Source organism: Oncorhynchus tshawytscha, linkage group LG07, assembly GCF_018296145.1.
Source record: "Oncorhynchus tshawytscha isolate Ot180627B linkage group LG07, Otsh_v2.0, whole genome shotgun sequence".
Lineage (NCBI taxonomy): Eukaryota > Metazoa > Chordata > Actinopteri > Salmoniformes > Salmonidae > Oncorhynchus > Oncorhynchus tshawytscha.
The window spans coordinates 4,384,520-4,403,210 of record NC_056435.1 but is presented as its reverse complement, the minus strand read 5'-3'; the positions used below and the strand labels follow the sequence as shown (position 1 = coordinate 4,403,210).

Genomic DNA, 18,691 nt, shown 5'->3' with positions numbered 1-18,691 from the left:
CCATTTTGAAGTAATCCATTTTCTTATTCTACTACTTCTATGAGCTGGTAAACAAACTAAAAAGGGTTCATTTGCATACTGCCACCTGGAGTGTGCCATTTGAATAGGTATAAAGTCGTGGTTGGCATTTTACTGCTACCTGCAGTTATGGAATGTTTGCTCACGAGTATAACTAATTGGATTATCCCTCCGAATTACCCAAATGGAATTATGTGATCCTTCCTTAACCCATAGGAAGCCCCACCCAGTTGACTACTTCAAAATGATGTAAGTCTCAATGGCACCACCCATGCTAAAACTGGCTTTTGGGCACTAGAGCCCTCTACAATTCTCTATGGGATAGACAATGGAGGGTCAATACAATGGAAATTAATGGTGCAGTGGTGGGCCACAAAACATATAAACCGCATGGCTTACCATTTATACTGCCTTGAGTGAGAGTTGCTTATGCAGAACAGAACACAGCCTCGACTTCTCTCGCCAAGGCCAAACTGTCAATATGAGCAGAACACAGCCTCGACTTCTCTCGCCAAGGCCAATCTGTTAATATGAGCAGAACACAGCCTCGACTTCTCTCGCCAAGGCCAATCTGTTAATATGAGCAGAACACAGCCTCGACTTCTCTCGCCAAGGCCAAACTGTCAATATGAGCAGAACACAGCCTCGACTTCTCTCGCCAAGGCCAATCTGTTAATATGAGCAGAACACAGCCTCGACTTCTCTCGCCAAGGCCAAACTGTTAATATGAGCAGAAAAAGAGACAGAATACTGTCTGTAATAAACCAAAAACATATCTGAAAATACCAGAATGTGAGCCTAAATAAATATATGCCTAAATATTTTACATACAATCCAATGTCCATTTTTATGAGACCCCGAACGAGAAACAGTTGGCCCATGCATGCTTTTTTTGGGCTGCACACATGGAATCCACGTGGACAGCTAAGAGACCCCTGAACCCTGCACCATTTCAAAGAAACAAACATACTCCCCTACTTTTACAAAAACACCTTTTTCTTACCACCAGGAGGCAAATATGCACAAGCCAGCTGTGCTGTTTTTCCTGAATTCTCATATAGCCCTGCAACTCCTTTAATGGCTTTTAATTTCTTCGACATAAATAAAATACTACTACTATATTTCTAGTGATGTATCGGTTTATTTTCCGTGTGTAATACCAGATAGTTTAATAACAGCTTGTAGCCGAGCATAGCCGACTCCAATCCATAGGCCCAACACAAGGTTGGCGTTTTACCACTTGGCCTACTCCAACTTCTTGCATATCGGACAAGCAACACCTAACTTTGGTAGGCTTCAGGATGCATTTCAAATTTAAAGTATGCAAGAAATGTAAAAACGTTGTTAGAGCCGTAGAATAATTAAATCATATTTTTGTCCGTACACAAATCTCTTTCGCAAGCTTACCTGTTAAACTGACGTCACTCCTCTGAAAATTATACGACACGTGATTAGCATAATTGAACTACTATCATGAGGGTACACAAGACTCAATCAAACACCCCTGGAGAGAAAATTGTATCGCCCGAACAGGGACTTGAACCCTGGACCCTCAGATTAAAAGTCTGATGCTCTACCGACTGAGCTATCCGGGCTCTATTCTATGCAAGGGGAACTGCTATTATACATTGTCAGTGCTAGAAACTATGGTCTGTTTTTGTCAGAATTGTAACCAATCCAAACATTGGAATTAACTGCTCCTCTCAGCAGATGGGTGGGACTGGAGGACAGAAGTCAGTGTTGAGTGGGAGTGGCCTGTCACCTGGTGGTGTAGTCTTACCTGATCTGGCTGGTCAGTTACATCTTGTTTTTGTAGCCACCTTTTGCCTTGACAACTTTGCACACTCTTGGCATTCTCTCGACCAGCTTCATGACGTAGTCACCTGGAAATCTGTCCTTTGGTCTGATAAATCCAAATTGGAAATGTTTGGTTCCAACCTCAATGTCTTTGTGAGACACAGACCAGGTGAACGGATTATCTCTGATCATGTGATTCCCACCATGAAGCACGGAGGAGGAGGTGGGATGGTGTGAGGATGCTTTGCTGGTGACACTGTCAGTTATTTATTTAGAATTCAAGGCACACTTAACCAGCATGGCAACCACAGCATTCTGCAGTGCTACGTCATCCTATCTGGTTTGCACTTAGTGGGACTACTATTTGTTTTTCAACAGGACAATGACCCAAAGCACACCTCAAAGCTATTTGACCAAGAAGGAGAGTGAATACCGGGCCTCCCCAAAGACAGGTGGGGAAAAAGGGCTGCCTATGTATGGTTCCCAATCAGAGACAAACCAATCACCCGAACCTCAACCCAATTGCAACTTAATACTACGAAGGTGTCCTTAATGTTTTTGTACACTGTGTATATTTATATCCCGGTCTCTGACATGGCTCGTTCTGATATTTCTTCATTTTTTTATGAGACTACATGTGTATTGTTTTTTTTTTACTAAGCATAACTGCACTGTTGGAGCTAGAAACAAGCATTTCGCTGCACCTGAAATAACATCTGCAAATCTGTGTATGGACCAATAAACTTTGACTTGAAGATTGTTGCAACACCATATGCAGAACAATACAGCCAGTGGTTCTCAATCCTGGTCCTGGGGACCCAAAATGGTGCACATTTTGTGCTGTTTTTCCCCTGCATTCAAGACTGAGTCCTTTTCTAGGCCTGCAACTCAGTTCATTAATTACTTTCTTGTACATAAAAAAAATCTATTGGCCACTATATTATTAGTAATGTATCTGCTTATTATCCGTGTGTAATAGCAGATCGCTTAACCATTTGTAGGCGAGCATAGCCAACTCCGATTCATAGTCCCAGTACGAGGTCAGCCATTGGCCTACTTGCATACCTGTCGTTCATCTGACATGAACCCCCTTTAAAACCCCCTTGGTACGGGATATACTTCAAATTTAAAGTACGCAAAAGTATGTAACAACAAATGTATAAACTTCAGAACCGAGGACGAATTACATCTAGTTTTTTTTTCAGTGCACACATCTCTTTTGCAAGCTTACCTGTTCAACAGAGGTCACTCTTCTCTGAAAATTGTACGGCAGGTGATTTGCATAATTGACCTACCTATTATGATTGGTTATACGATTCTAAAACACCTGGAGAGAAAACGCTATCGCCCGAACAGGGACTTGAACCCTGGACCCTCAGATTAAAAGTCTGATGCTCTACCGACTGAGCTATCCGGGCTCTTGTAGGCATAATTGCCATTATATATCAAATCCAACGGTTGAAACTCTCAGAAATGATGACGGACATAAATACTAGAACTGTCTGCTCCTTTGATGAGCGGGACAGGAGTCAATGTTGACACTGATGTGTGGGACAGCACAGGAGTCATTGTTGAGGGGAGTAGCCTGCCACCTGGTGGTGTAGTCTTGACTGGTCAATTGTTTTGTGGGATACTTGTGAATAAGGGAAAGTTGTTGACGATAGATTAACCGGTAAACACTATACAATTTATATCGATAGATTTTTATGTTGATTGCTAAATACTGTTCAATTTAAACACTTGCACCCAAATCCCACCTTCCCCAAAACACTTGTAAACATTGGACTATAAATTGTACCTTCCTTGTATGTGGGTGGCTTGGGGTTAAACGCCCCGCTCCTGTAATTCTCACACAAACCACTTTATGTCTCCCAAAAGTGTTCGACACTTACCTTGGGTGCCACTAGTCTTGCTCAACTAAAAATGCCATCTGTCTCATCTCAACTTTTATTCAACTAATGTCATTCTAAACTGAAGATCATGATTAGTTGATTATTGGAGTCAGGTGTGTTAGCTGAGGCTGGGGCAAAAGTGTGACACCAATCAAAAAAAATTATTTCACTTTTATTTAACCAGGTACCTAGCAAAGACTTATAGATGACCCGGAGTGAGTCGGTTTGGCGACGAATATGTAGCGAGGGCCAGCCGACGAGAGCATACAGGTTGCAGTGGTGAGTAGTATATGGGGCTTTGGTGACAAAATGGATGGCACTGTGATAGACTACATCCAATTTGCTGAGTAGAGTGTTGGAGCCTATTTTGTAAATGACATCGCCGAAGTCAAGAATCAGTAGGATAGTCAGCCTATGCTGTCTTTAAGCCATTTTGACACAACTTTGGAAGCATGCTTGGGGTCATTGTCCATTTGGAAGACCCATTTGCGACCAAGTTTTAACTTCCTGACTGATGTCTTGAGATGTTGCTTCAATATATCCACATAATTCCCCATCCTCATGATGCCATCTATTTTGTGAAGTGCACCAGTCCCTCTTGCAGCAAAGCACCCCCACAACATGATGTTGCCACCCCCTTTGATGGAGTTCTTCGACTTGCAAGCCGCCCCCTTTTTCCTCCAAACATAACGATGGTCATTATGGCCAAACAGTTCTATCTTTGTTTCATCAGACCAGAGGACATTTCTCCAAAAATAGTCTGGCTTTTTTATGGCGGTTTTGGAGCAGTGGCTTCTTCCTTGCTCAACAGCCATTTAGTTTATGTTGATATAGGACTCGTTTTACTGTGGATATAGATAATTTTGTACCTGTTTCCTCCAGCATCTTCACAAGCTGCTTTGCTGTTGTTTTTGGGATTGATTTGAACTTTTCGCACCAAAGTACGTTCATCTTTAGGAGACAGAACACGTCTCCTTCCTGAGCGGTATGACGGCTGCGTGGTCCCATGGTGTTTATACTCGCGTACTATTGTTTGTACAGATTAACGTGGTTCCTTCAAGCATTTGGAAATTGCTCCCAAGGATGAACCAGACTTGTGGAGGTCTACAATTTATTTCCAGAGGTCTTGGCTGATTTCTTTTGATTTTCCCACGATGTCAAGCAAAGAGGCACTGAGTTTGAAGGTAGGCCTTGAAATACATTGAAATACATCCAATTGACTCAAATGATGTCAATTAGTCTATTAGAAGCTTCTAAAGCCATGACATAATTTTCTGTAATTTTCCAAGCTGTTTAAAGGCACAGTCAATTTAGTGTATGTCAACTTCTGACCCACTGCAATTGTGATACAGAGAATTATAAGTGAAATAATCTGTCTATAAACAATTGTTGGAAAAATTGTGTCTTGCACAAAGTAGATGTCCTAACTGACTTACCAAACCTATAGTTTTTTAACAAGAAATGTGTGGAGTAGTTGAAAAACTAGTTTTAATGATTCCAACCTAATTATGTCAACTTCCGACTTCAACTGTAGGTCTATAACAGTTTGGGTCTAGAGTGTCTCCCCCTTTGAAGAGGGGGATGACCGCGGCAGCTTTCCAATCTTTGGGGATTTCAGACGATATGAAAGAGACTGTCACGGCCGTTGAAAGAAGTAGACCAAAGTGCAGCGTGGTGAGCGTACATATTCCTTTTTATTAGGATGATGCCGACAAAAACAATAACCAATACAAACACAACCATGACGCTTAAGGGCTATGTGCCATAAACAAAGTTAACTACCCACAAAGACAGGTGGGGAAAAAGGGCTGCCTATGTATGGTTCCCAATCAGAGACAAAACAAAGAATTACAAAAACATAGAAAATAGAACATAGAATGCCCACCCCACATTACACCCTGGCCTAACCAAATAGAGAAATAAAACGTCTCTCTAAGGTCAGGGCGTGACAGAGATGTTTAACAGGCTAGTAATAGGGGTTGCAACAATTTCTGAGGATAATTTTAGAAAGAGAGGGTCCAGATTGTCTAGCCCATCTGATTTGTAGGGATCCAGATTTTGCAGCTCTTTCAGAACATCAGCTGTCTGGATTTGGGTGAAGGAGAAGTGGGGGGGGGGACTTGGGCAAGTTTGTGCGGGGGGTGCAGAGCTGTTGGCCGGGGTAGGGGTAGCTAGGGGAAAAGCATGGCAAGCCGTAGAAGAATGCTTATTGAAATGATCGATTATCGTAGATTTATCGGTGGTAACAGTGTTTCCTTGCTTCAGTGCAGTGGGCAGCTGGGAGGAGGTGCTCTTATTCTCCATGGACTTCACAGTGCCCCAAAAGGACTGGAGCTGCCCATCCCTGATGTAGTCCGTATATGATTCAAATAATCAAAGCTTGATGATGAGTTGGTTATATGAATCAGCAGTACCGTGAGTGGGGAGGCCCTAGGACAGAGTTTGGGAAACTCTGCACACATGCCAATGCCAGAGTGTGAGAAAAACATCAGTAGAATTGAAAATGCAATGGAAGCCCATTTAACTTGTGTTTGTTATTTGGTACATGGCAATTTAACAGCAAAAGGTATTTTATGTGCACTATATCATCACGCAGAACCTTTAATCTGCAACAAGTCAATATCATGTACTTTATGTGCTCTATGTCATCACGCAGAACCTTTAATCTGCAACAAGTCAATATCATGTACTTTATGTGCTCTATGTCATCACGCAGAACCTTTAATCTGCAACAAGTCAATATCATGGACACACATCTCTGGTGGGAAAATGCTCATATTGTTTTTATGTGTGTTTTCGAATATTCACATGAAAATCTATCACCAAATTGGATGGAACCCTGTTTTATGATGAGGTTTTGATGAACTTTGATGTCTTTTTATTTCCACCCTTCCTGTCCAAGTAATCCTAAAATATCTCAAATTGATTGGGTAACTCAAAGAAGTTACTTACAGATGTTTTGGAAATTATTTGGTAAATGCTAATATATACAGTAGGTACCATTGACTTGCATCGATTGTCTTGGGGGCATTTTGTCCCAAACATACTGACTTAAAATAAAATAAAAACTGATAAAAAAGATTATCTCTAATCAAGTGGATTAGTTATATTTAGGCTCCCCTACTGGTATATATAAAAAGGTATATCACTTTTCCTAAATGACTAAATATTTGATCAAACCGTTTTGTTTGAGTGACTTAATCAGCTGTGTTTTCTAGGGATGGGGGGGAAAGTGTGATACCACTATCGGTCCCCAAGGACTGAAGTTTCCCATCCCTGGCTTATATGATTACATAATGATATTATTATTATGGACAAAAGAGCAAGATTATTTTTATTTGTCTCACGGCAGCCAAGCATCGATTATCATCTCATCAGAATAAGATCCTCAATATTTTAGAAAGGAGCATCAATCTCATCACCTTGCACTTTTCACTACCCTGTGAAGTTTACCATAATTTATTTAATCTGTAATTTAAATAAACTGTATGCCTGCCCAATGAGTCGTAGTGGGAGGACCACACATCTCATCGCGTGACTCCAAGTTTACTTAAATATCATGCCTATTATATCAATAACTGCGAATTAAAGGATTTCCACAGACATTTTTTGCACAATTTATTTTACCGAAAAATATGAAATATATTTTATTTTGTCGACATTTGGAAAGTTAACTGAAAAGTGTTTTTTCAATCAGGCCTGTCATTACATGTATGTACTTTACGAGCATAAAAAGGTTGGATGGAAACCTGGTTATTGTGAGGATATTAATAGTGAGATGTGCAAAATGCCATTTTGTTTTCTGATTTTTGATTCATTTAATTAAAAAAAGATCATTAGACTTTAGCTTTTAAAAGTCAATTACAATAAAATGCCACAATGAAATATTTGAACACATTCATCTTCGGGGGGCATTTTGCCACATAGAGAGGGGTGTTTTCCCCCACTTTCTGAAGAGTCTGTTTTCATTGAATCCCCCCCCCCAAAAAAAAAACAAAAACTGCCATATACTTATGCTAAAATGTTTATTCTATTCTACTGAGCCATTTACTTTATGTTCATACTCTTACATTTTATTATTTATTACAAGTAAGAATTTAATTGGACGGTGTATACCATGTGTATCCTCATACATACAAAACTTGAATTACATAAATAAATACAATTTATTGATGATTTCCAACTGTACAAAATGGCAATTTACAGCAAAATCTATAAAAACAAAAACCGATAGGCTATATATGTGTCAGCTCAGGCATTCTACTACCTCGTTGTTAAACTCGTTCCACTGTGTCCCAGGAGACCCTTTACATTATTCAGATCCATTCCTCCACGTCTGCCTTCTATTTTCATCCAGGGTCTGATTCAGATTGGACTCTCTGGCTGGCCACTCAATTACATGAATATATCAATCAATGAAGTGAGCAGCACTGATGACCTTTGCCATCTAGAAATTAATACCCAGCTGTAGAGTCTCTGACTGTATCTATTGGAAGCATCTGTCATCTTTAGCCTGGTCCCAGATCTGTTAGCGCTGCATGGTCGACCATATGGGGGCTGGTTATACAGCACTTAAACAGATCTGGGACCAGGCTAGTCTACTTGTGAGTCCAGAGTCGGTGTGAACAGCAAAAACAGCTGTAAATCACCATGCATCTCAACCTCAACTCTCTGACGGTGGCACAAGCCCTGGTTAAAATAAAGTCATACAAATATGAAATGATCAAAACCAATATACTGATAAATGACATGCTTTGGATTCAACAAAAGTCATTAAAGTGCATTCTCTTTTTTCCCCCAGACAGTTGGGCAGAAATAAACATGCAGTTGACCTGATGCTGACTAATCTGTCCAGTTGTTAGTGTTGATTGAAGATTCATTGCTGTATAGTTATGAGACCGTTGTGCTTAAAGGGGCAATCTGCAGTTACTATTTCCATTTTTGGACTTGCATCCATTTAGGATATAAACCCATTGATTCTTGGAGAGAAAAACGTATAAATGCCCAATGAGCTTAGTTCCACTGTCATACCTCATCAGAAGCCAAAATACACATTTTTATATGTAAACAAACACTGTAGCTTCAAAACAGGGTTAAAACAAAATGGATGGTAAGTCCTTGCATCCACGGCTCCATCTATGAATTTGAGTGTGGTTCCATTTCTCCAGCCCCATCCTTCAACCTTTTACTGAAACAGTGATGAGGGGTGCTTTGTATCATTTCAACTATTGGATTGCCGCTTTAAGAGCATAAATATGGCACTGAAGAGGCTGAAGTTACACGTTCCAACCAGCCTGGTAAGTTTGCTTTGGCACAAAATCAATAACTATGATGCGTTTCTTGTATATCCCTATTTATTAACCATCTACACCTCGATGATTTACTTAGAATAGTCCAGCGTCCTGATTTGATTCATACCAGTATGTCTATGCACGCAGTGTATATCGGTTTAGTACCTGCTTCATGTCTAGGAGGTCTTTGTACAACACCATCACCAAATCTACCACCCAAACCCAAAAGGATTCATTGTGCCAGTGCAGTCATACTTTGTTGGAATCCGCTCTCCTGTCATGTCACACACACACACACACACACACACACACTTTTTCTCTGTAAGTACAATAAATATAAGCAACACAAAGAGAAAAAACAAAGAATTTAAAAAAAGAAACTTAACATTTAGTAATGACATCTTTAAAAAGGTACATTAATGGCAGTTTACACCCAAGAAGAAAAAGTCATCTCTGGATAGAAGTTGCCCTTAGGCACAGATCTCTAATCCACACATCCTAACCGTAACCATTACGGCGACAAACCATAAAGCTGACCTTAGATTAGTGTCTAGGAGGCAACTATAAAAGCCGATAAATATGCTACGGTTTCCATGCTGCCAGTTATGATGAAGTCATCAACCACCGCCACTTGATTGGCTGAAGTGTCATCCACAGGGTGTCAAGAAAAAGTCCTGGTCATCTTCACACTGTTACTCGATTGTTTTTCTCTAGCCCAGAGTGAATAACATGGCATGCTGCTATCCCACAGGTCTGTCTATCTGGGGTCAAAGGTGAAGCCATGGTCAAAAGTTCACAGATGAGCAGGAAGTTCTGCTCTGGTAGGATGAGGATGTGTGATGTGTTTGTGAAGGGGGGGGGGGTCTCTCTGGTCAGTTACGTCACCTGAGGAGAGAGGAAAACAATGATATGGAACCCCATACACTGACACAGGGCCTGTGTGTGTGTGTGATTTTGTAAACACCTTGTGTATGTTGGGAGGCATGTCGTCCTCTGAGCGCTCCTCAGGTACAGTGTCGGGGTGTCGGCCTCCATGTCCCTCCTCTGCCCAACCCCCTATGGGCACACGCTCCGACCTCACCACTCTGCCCCCCGGGCCGACAGAGTCTGGAGGAGTAACACACACACACACAGAGTGATATCAGTATGATCCATATCAGTCATCTTCAATATAATTACATATTAGGGAATGAGTGTATCATTTTTCATGGTTGTCAGGGTTACCCGTGTTCCCCCCGTAGTGACGCTGGCTGTTGCTCTGGAGTGGTGCCACTTCCTGTCCCGGGGTGGTACCTCGGTCAGGGTTAGGGCCCGAGTTAGAGCTGGGGATAGGGCCGGGGGTTGAGATAGGGGTGGAGATAGGGAAGGTGTGTGAGCGGGGGATGGGCTTTCGGGGGTTAGTGTTTCCTCCCCCTGAACCCCCCTCCTCGGTGACGCTGTCACTACTGTCGTCACTGTCCTGCCTGTGCCAGGTGTGCCGGGACAACTCCCCTCCAGACTGCTGCTTACGGAGCTACATAGAGGGAGGAGGAGGGGGAGAGGGGAAGTGGGAGCGAGGGGAGAGGAAGGAGGGAGGGGAGAAGTGGAAGTGGGAGAGAGAGGGGAGGGGGAGAGACGCATTTACTTTTGATGCTCTTTATTGCAAAATCTTTAAAACCATCCATCCAGACACAGACAAACCTCATGTATATAGAGTGCGTGGATGCTCATCTCCGTGGAGGCGTATTCTGATAGGACGAGACTTGTCAGTTGACCTTCCCACACACTACTGCCTGAACTAGCAGTTTGAGCATCAGTACTGGGAGGGAGAAAGATTAGTTGATAGATTAGATTAGATTAGTTGATAGATTGCTTGATTAGTTGTGGGAGGAGTGTGGGCTTTACCTTGATCCCGCCATGGCTCTGCTTGCAGAAGAGGCGTGTCCGGCTGACCTATGGGTGGAACTACAGCTGCCCCTCATGCTGCTGACTGAGAGGGAGCGCAAGGCTGACGCCCCGTCGCTAACACCCACCGGCCCGTGATTGGCCAAGGAGCCGTCCCGCCCCAGATGAAGAGAGGCCAATGAGGGGGGACCTGCCAGGAAGTTAGCTATCAGACTCCTTGGCTGAGAGGGCGAGCGACACACACACAGAGAGAGACAGAGAATTCGATTTTGACCTTTAATATCAGTGTAATCAAAAAACTCAGAAATGTATACAATGTTAAACTTGAGATCAAAATTGAAGTGTCAAATGTATGTATTGGCATGTCTGTCCGTCTCCCTACCTCTGACCCGGACAGTGAGGTGAGAGTGTGTCCGTCTCCCTACCTCTGACAGTGAGGTGAGAGTGTGTCCGTCTCCCTACCTCTGACAGTGAGGTGAGAGTGTGTCCCTCTCCCTACCTCTGACAGTGAGGTGAGAGTGTGTCCGTCTCCCTACCTCTGACCCGGACAGTGAGGTGAGAGTGTGTCCGTCTCCCTACCTCTGACCCGGACAGTGAGGTGAGAGTGTGTCCGTCTCCCTACCTCTGACAGTGAGGTGAGAGTGTGTCCGTCTCCCTACCTCTGACCCGGACAGTGAGGTGAGAGTGTGTCCGTCTCCCTACCTCTGACAGTGAGGTGAGAGTGTGTCCGTCTCCCTACCTCTGACCCATTCAGTGAGGTGAGAGTGTATCCGTCTCCCTACCTCTGACCCGGACAGTGAGGTGAGAGTGTGTCCGTCTCCCTACCTCTGACAGTGAGGTGAGAGTGTGTCCGTCTACCCTACCTCTGACAGTGAGGTGAGAGTGTGTCTGTCTCCCTACCTCTGACCCGGACAGTGAGGTGAGAGTGTGTCCGTCTCCCTACCTCTGACAGTGAGGTGAGAGTGTGTCCGTCTCCCTACCTCTGACAGTGAGGTGAGAGTGTGTCCGTCTCCCTACCTCTGACAGTGAGGTGAGAGTGTGTCCGTCTCCCTACCTCTGACAGTGAGGTGAGAGTGTGTCCGTCTCCCTACCTCTGACAGTGAGGTGAGAGTGTGTCCCTCTCCCTACCTCTGACAGTGAGGTGAGAGTGTGTCCCTCTCCCTACCTCTGACCCATTCAGTGAGGTGAGAGTGTGTCCGTCTCCCTACCTCTGACAGTGAGGTGAGAGTGTGTCCCTCTCCCTACCTCTGACAGTGAGGTGAGAGTGTGTCCGTCTCCCTACCTCTGACAGTGAGGTGAGAGTGTGTCTGTCTCCCTACCTCTGACCCGGACAGTGAGGTGAGAGTGTGTCCGTCTCCCTACCTCTGACAGTGAGGTGAGAGTGTGTCCGTCTCCCTACCTCTGACAGTGAGGTGAGAGTGTGTCCGTCTCCCTACCTCTGACAGTGAGGTGAGAGTGTGTCCGTCTCCCTACCTCTGACAGTGAGGTGAGAGTGTGTCCGTCTCCCTACCTCTGACCCGGACAGTGAGGTGAGAGTGTGTCCGTCTCCCTACCTCTGACCCGGACAGTGAGGTGAGAGTGTGTCCGTCTCCCTATCTCTGACAGTGAGGTGAGAGTGTGTCCGTCTCCCTACCTCTGACAGTGAGGTGAGAGTGTGTCCGTCTCCCTATCTCTGACAGTGAGGTGAGAGTGTGTCCGTCTCCCTACCTCTGACAGTGAGGTGAGAGTGTGTCCGTCTCCCTACCTCTGACAGTGAGGTGAGAGTGTGTCCGTCTCCTGTAGTCTCTCTCTGTACTCTCTCCTTCAGCTGGCTGATGAAGTGAGTGGTCTCAGTGGGGGGCTGCCACTGGGGGTTGGTGAGGGCAAAATGCATCAGGGACAGCTCAGTCTTCCCATCCTCTGCCTGTTGGTAAATAGATGCCTCTGTCTTCCCCTCAGACATCCACTGGAGGGAGGAAGAGGAAGTAAGAGAAAGGAGAAAAGGAAGGAGTTAGGGAGGGGAAAGAGAGTCACTATTTATGCATTGCTCATCTGTGTGTGTGTGTGTGTGTGTGTGTGTGTGAGGGAGAGAGACTCACCGCGGGGTGTCCGTGCTGTCTGATGTCCATCTGAGCGAAGGAGCAGGTGTCTCCCACCCCTACCACCTCCACGGTGAAGTTCCTGAAGAAGTCAATGATCTCCAGAGACTTCCTCCTCAGACTGAAGATCAGGATGAAGGGAGTCACCAGGGGGCTGGTCAGCTCCTCTAGGATAAACACCTGGACAGGCAGAGGAAAGGTTAAAACACCTGAATGCTGATCTGGGATCAGGCCCCCCCCGTGCATATAATCGTCCTCATTGCGACCTTAAAAATGGAACACTGATCCTAGACCAGCACTTCTAATCTGAGATGTTTTGTGAATACAGTCTCTGGCCAGGTAGAGAGGAATATGCTATGTGCTTCAGAAATGACTCATAAGTTCCTGCTTTATAAAAAGAGTGGAAAAGGTTATGACTATAGTGCTTACTCACAGCCTTGTACTGGAAGAGCTGTGAGAACTGGTCTCGTGTCTCGTAGCGATGGGCGTTGCCCTGCCAGTGGTCTGGCATGTAGTGGATGTGAGCCAGGATCAACCTGAGCAGCTGCTCTGGACAGTAGACCAGGTGTTTGTCAGGGATAAAAGACCTGAGGAGAGAGGGAGAATGTACCAAACCCTTCAAAATGACTTAGCACACAGACACACACACACACACACACCTGCAGACAGTGATACACACTCCCAGCAGGGTGATGGACGACAGGACGTGTTCCACGGCGAGGACGTCTTCGTCGTAGATGGTCAGCGCAATGAGGACAGCCAATAGGGAGCCAGCAAAAAATGCCACGTTCTTAGCCACCACCGTCAGCAACGAGGACAGGAAGCAGTTCATATACCTGGAGGACGCCTGGAGGTGGGACACACGCACGGAAGTGAAGGACATCTGGAATTTAGACACCACTGACAGCAACAGACAAGAATCAGTTCATCAATATCACAATAATTACCTTACACACCTTCTGTGTGTGTGTGTGTGTGTGTGTGTGTGTGTGTCAGTCCTACTTTGTAGCCCTTGCTGAGCCGTGACATCAGTTCGTGGTCCAGCTCATTGAAGTGGCGAAGGTAACATCGACCGTACAGAGACCAACACCTCGCTCCCAAACTACCTGGCTCACGCTTTATCACCTACACACACACACACACACACACACACACACACAGACACAATAAATGAGCTTTACAGCATCTGCTACACCTCCATAACGGAGCACAGCGGTGTGTGCGTGTCCCTACCTCTGTATAGCTGAAGAAGGCATACAGTATTTGCCAGACCAGTACGACAGGACAGAGTAAGAGGTTGGCGATGCCGATCCACAGTATACGTGACGCCAGTTTGTCTGCCAGCTCCAACCTGTTACCACCTCTCTTATACTGCGGCTTCAAACTCCACTCACTCTCAAACAGAGAGCCTGGGAAGTGGGGGTGAGAGAGAGAGAGAGAGACAGAGAGAGAGAGAGAGACACAGAGAGAGGAAGAGAGACAGAGAGAGAGGAAGAGAGACAGCGAGAGAGGTGAAAAGTGTACCAAACAAAGTGTACCGAGCACAAACTCCAAAACACACACACCAACCTGGCCCCCAGAAGAGGATGAGTTCAAAATTGTACTTGAGGCCGCGGGTGTAAAACACACACTCCCCAAGTAGTGGCGGGCGGAAACGCACAGGAAGGAGGGACTTATTTACCATGGCAACCTGGAGGAAGAAGAAAGGGGTTTAGGTGGTGTTGTTTTTGATTGACAGGTGGTTCAGTAGTAGGGGTACAAGTGAGGAATGGTAGATGGTAGAAGATGTACTCTGACACGAGCACAAACACACGTGTGTGCACACAGACACACACACACACACACACCATGTAGTTTTTGAAGCGCAGGATACGGTGATATATGTCCAGTTCTGTGAGTTCTTTCTTGTGGATACAGATCTGATGTTCCTTCTGGATCTCAACGATCCGGGCCTGAACCTCCTGCCATGTGAAGTATGGCAGCTCTGCCTAGAGGGGGGAGGAGAAGGGGGAGGGGAGGAGGAGACAAGGAGGAGGAGAGGGGGAGAGGAGGAGGAGACAAGGAGGAGGTGAGGGGGAGGAGAGGAGGGGAGGAAGATCAGTAGTTAAACCAGTAGGTTGAAGACACGCAGACAGACAGACACACACACACACCCACACACACCATGCTCATCTTGAGTGCGTTGGTGTAGAAGGAGCGTATCTCCCAGTAGCAGCAGACGTTGTAGATGAACTTGATGAGGCGATGCAGCCAGAACACTCCAGATATCATCAATACAAACATCACTGTCACGTTGTCACGGATACTGGCGGGAAAACAACAAGCAGGTTGTCATGGATACCGGTGGGGAAACAAAAAGCAGTAAGGACATTTTCCGGCATTCCTTAGTAACTTGAGTGCAAAAGATGTGCTAATAAAGTGTTTATAATGCATTTATAAAACATTTATGAAGTGTTTATAAGCCTTACCTTGCGCTGCAGACGTCCACAGGCAGGAAGGCGTCAGGCAGAGTGACTTTGGAGGAGTCGGTGTGGTTGACAAACTTGTTAGCGAACAGAATGTCATAGTCCACACAGTTAGCCAAGAAGACTGTGAATCCGACCACAAACAGCAACTGGCTACAGAAGGGGAGAAATGGGGAAAGAGGAGAGAGAGGAAAGTTGAAAACGAACCCACAGGACACAGACATGGACCACATAGAAGACACAGACACACACACACTGTGTACTTACACCAGCTCAAAGACCTCTCCCAGCAGCATACACACACACACTGTGTACTTACACCAGCTCAAAGACCTCTCCCAGCAGCATACAAGTGAAGCCATTCTTCTGGTGCAGGTTATAGACGTGTCAGGGGTCAAGGATCAGATGATGACATAAAAGTAGCATGTGTCCTCTCATAATGAAAGTCTAGTCGGCTATAGAATTAACTCAGGTCACCAGCTCAACATTCCTCCTCCTGGAGAGCTAGTGGGCGTGCAGGCTATTCTTCTCCTGGAAGGTGTTGACCCTCCCAGTCTTAAAATAACCCCCGGGGTAGTTGTAGTAGTGAATGATCCGGGAGTACAGAGACACAGAGGGGTAAAAGGATATCCTCTGGAAGAACAGGTCCAGGTTCTCTATGTGGTGCCACGGGGCTGCAGAGAACAGTCAATAACAAAAACAGGTTAGTGTGTGTGTGTGTGTGTGTGTGTGTGTGTGTGTGTGTGTGTGAATCTACTTAAGAACTTTACACTTGTTTCCGTCAGGTACGTGCACCAGTAGGTTCTCCTCTCCTGGTGGAGAGTCGCTGTATGAAGCCTCTAGGCGCTGGTACTCTGTGTCAAAGTGTGCCGCCATGGTAACCACAGCTTCAGTTACCCCCAGCAATCAAGCCCCTAGCTACTGATTGGACCAGTGGACCACAGAAAGGGTGGGAGAGAGAGAAAGAGAGATCAGTGCCATAAATCCACAGATAGTCTGTATTACAATAACCATGTGTCTTTCTCTTCCCTCATCTGCACTGGATTGAGTAACAGAGGGAACCTCTTTCTGACTTTCACCTATCCAGCTCCTCACATGAAAGTAGATAAAGGAGAGGAGGCGAGGAAAGGAAAGGAAGCCAAACATGTCAATAAGCCACATCACACCTGTGCTCCACCCATCACTGGAACATGGACATGCTTGAAAGACACGAGACAGACAAGACAACTGACAGGTGTGGATATAGGCACACAAAAACTATTCTTGCAGCAAATCATATGCCATAATACCACAAAAGTTCCATGACCGTTTGCCTAGTATAAAACAGCCTACGTTAATCATGTTGGCCAATGTAGACAGAACGCTGCTGACACAATGGACAGTGTTGCGAAATGTGCTCTGCGACTCCAGCGGAATCATAACGACGGATATTGTGACAGAGAGCGTTTTAAACCACATTGTAGCCTACACATATCCTACTGTTTTACGTAGAGCCTATGGCTCTGAATTTACTCATGTGACAATTTGTTAGCGACAAAAACCGAGTCTATACAAGCTTTTTGGCCGACGTGCGCAGCGTGGCTTTAACTTATAAACAATAAGCGTTCCTGGTGCTGCTGGCCTTTTGAAAGGCGACAATGACGAGAGACACGCAGCCCCCTCCTATGCTATAATCTACATGTAAGTGGAAATATTGTTGCATCTTGAAGTCATCAGCAAATAGTTTACCTGGAAAATGATTCGGCTACACGTATTTAGGCCTACACACAAGAAAATAGCCCACATCTGTTGACCAAGTATAGATTAGCTCCATTCCAGGATCATTACACGTCAGGGGATTACCGCTTACATTTCACCCTACAGAAAGAGAACATGGGACATTACAATTCTAAAATCATGAAATTGCAACGACAAACCGATCCCATTGCTTACAATATAGCCGTGATATAAAAAATAAATACATGTAACGTTAGCTAGGCAGCCCGGGAAAGTGTACCCTAGGAAGAACCGAAACCGTGAAGATGATTTGGTTCTCAGGATATTGGCAAAATGCTATTGTTGAAGAAAGCTGCATGTTCATGACAGATCTACAAAATCATCACAGGGATTTAGCTCTATATTTTACTGCACTAGACTATTATTCTGTTGAAAATGTTATCGGGTCGCAGCCTACCTTTGACGCAGGCGGACTGATCGTCAATGAGAATTGCCGAGCCCTTGTTTATAGAGTACGTCTAGGCTTTGTTTTCCTGTTTATTTTTGAGTCAGAGGCGAAATTTGGTTGTACATTATGTACATCAATGCATGTCATGGTTGATGGATACCTGGTTTAGCCAATCAGAAGAGTGTTTTTCCTAAACGGAGAAGAAAACAGCCAGTCATAGACAGATGCGGACTCCCAAAGAGGCGGACTCCCAAAGCTCCCTGCTTCAGCTTTCTTGACACGCCCTTTGAGCTCATACAGGGTTTATGACATGCAGGTTTTGGTCAATGGTCAATTATGATATTCCTCCATGTTTTGAATTAAATATAAAGCAATCTCAAATATCGTCATCTAAAACTGAAAAGTATCTAGACTACATATCATTCCTGACGACGAGAAAACGTCAATGATGAATTGAATGTACAGTCATTTTTAATTAAAGCCTATACGATATCCATGGGCGCGCCTGAAAATTAAATGAATGGTGTTTTACCGCCCCTTAGTGGATATTTATGGTATTACAACAACATTGACACATTCGGGGGTGCTGCTATACTGAAGCTCACCTCTGGGTTGGGCTATAAACCCAACCTATTGCTAAAGTTTGAGTTACATTGGCTGTGCCTTACAGTAATGATGAAGTCGATTAGACTCACAATTACACGTATCTGCTTTTAACCAAGTTGTTTGTTCTCAAAAAATGCCATATAGACATTGTGGAGTGTGTGGATGAGAATATTCATCATGTGACTGTGGGCCGCTGGAGTGACAGCTGGCCTTTTGTTCAGTGTGTCTGTTAACTCTAACGGACACCTGTGTGTTGAATATGTAAGAACATTACTTGGCCATCTGTTTCATCCTTTCATTCTCCCCACCTCGCTCTCTGTCTCACCCTCTACCCCCTTTCTCTCGCTGTCTATCGTTGTATGCGTGTGTGCGCAGGCTTGTGTAATCTAATCATTATTGTGAGTAGTGCTATTACATCTGGTGCGATTAGGATTAGGATTCATTTGGGATAATCTGATAAAGTCTGTCCAAGATAATAATAAAAGTGGTATCTAGA

At 44.7% G+C, this 18,691-nt stretch overlaps 1 protein-coding gene and 2 non-coding genes across 4 annotated transcripts; all 3 read right to left on the bottom strand.

Moving 5' to 3' along the window:
* Window positions 1-1,540: 1,540 nt before the first annotated feature.
* Window positions 1,541-1,613, bottom strand: trnak-uuu. Its single transcript has one exon. It is a non-coding gene; the product is annotated as a tRNA-Lys (tRNA).
* A 1,547-nt stretch (window positions 1,614-3,160) lies between these two features.
* On the bottom strand, window positions 3,161-3,233 carry trnak-uuu. Its single transcript has one exon. It is a non-coding gene; the product is annotated as a tRNA-Lys (tRNA).
* A 4,621-nt stretch (window positions 3,234-7,854) lies between these two features.
* Window positions 7,855-17,752, bottom strand: LOC112253685 (autophagy-related protein 9A). Of its 2 annotated transcripts, none has more exons than XM_042323933.1 (20): window positions 17,599-17,752; window positions 17,154-17,282; window positions 16,196-16,346; window positions 16,056-16,099; window positions 15,745-15,809; window positions 15,429-15,578; window positions 15,124-15,265; window positions 14,808-14,948; window positions 14,530-14,650; window positions 14,194-14,369; window positions 13,963-14,085; window positions 13,620-13,807; window positions 13,394-13,547; window positions 12,961-13,140; window positions 12,627-12,827; window positions 10,883-11,103; window positions 10,679-10,796; window positions 10,223-10,511; window positions 9,963-10,105; window positions 7,855-9,883 (listed from the first exon to the last, which is right to left on the bottom strand). In XM_042323933.1, exons 3-20 carry the CDS (start codon window positions 16,299-16,301, stop codon window positions 9,875-9,877), a joined length of 2,571 nt encoding a protein of 856 aa, XP_042179867.1. In that variant the 5' UTR covers window positions 16,302-16,346; window positions 17,154-17,282; window positions 17,599-17,752; the 3' UTR covers window positions 7,855-9,874. The 2 variants fall into 2 exon arrangements, with proteins under 2 accessions (XP_042179867.1, XP_042179866.1); XM_042323932.1 differs by having other exon boundaries at window positions 16,196-16,343.
* Window positions 17,753-18,691: the final 939 nt, after the last annotated feature.

Coding starts and splice junctions, on each gene's coding strand:
- LOC112253685 (XM_042323933.1), bottom strand. CDS start 16,301: ATGGCGGCACACTTTGACACAGAGTACCAGCGCCTAGAGGCTTCATAC. Junction 16,100..16,195: donor CGTACCTGACGGAAACAAGT/GTAAAGTTCTTA, acceptor TGTTCTCTGCAG/CCCCGTGGCACCACATAGAG. Junction 15,266..15,428: donor GTGGACGTCTGCAGCGCAAG/GTAAGGCTTATA, acceptor TTTTCCCGCCAG/TATCCGTGACAACGTGACAG.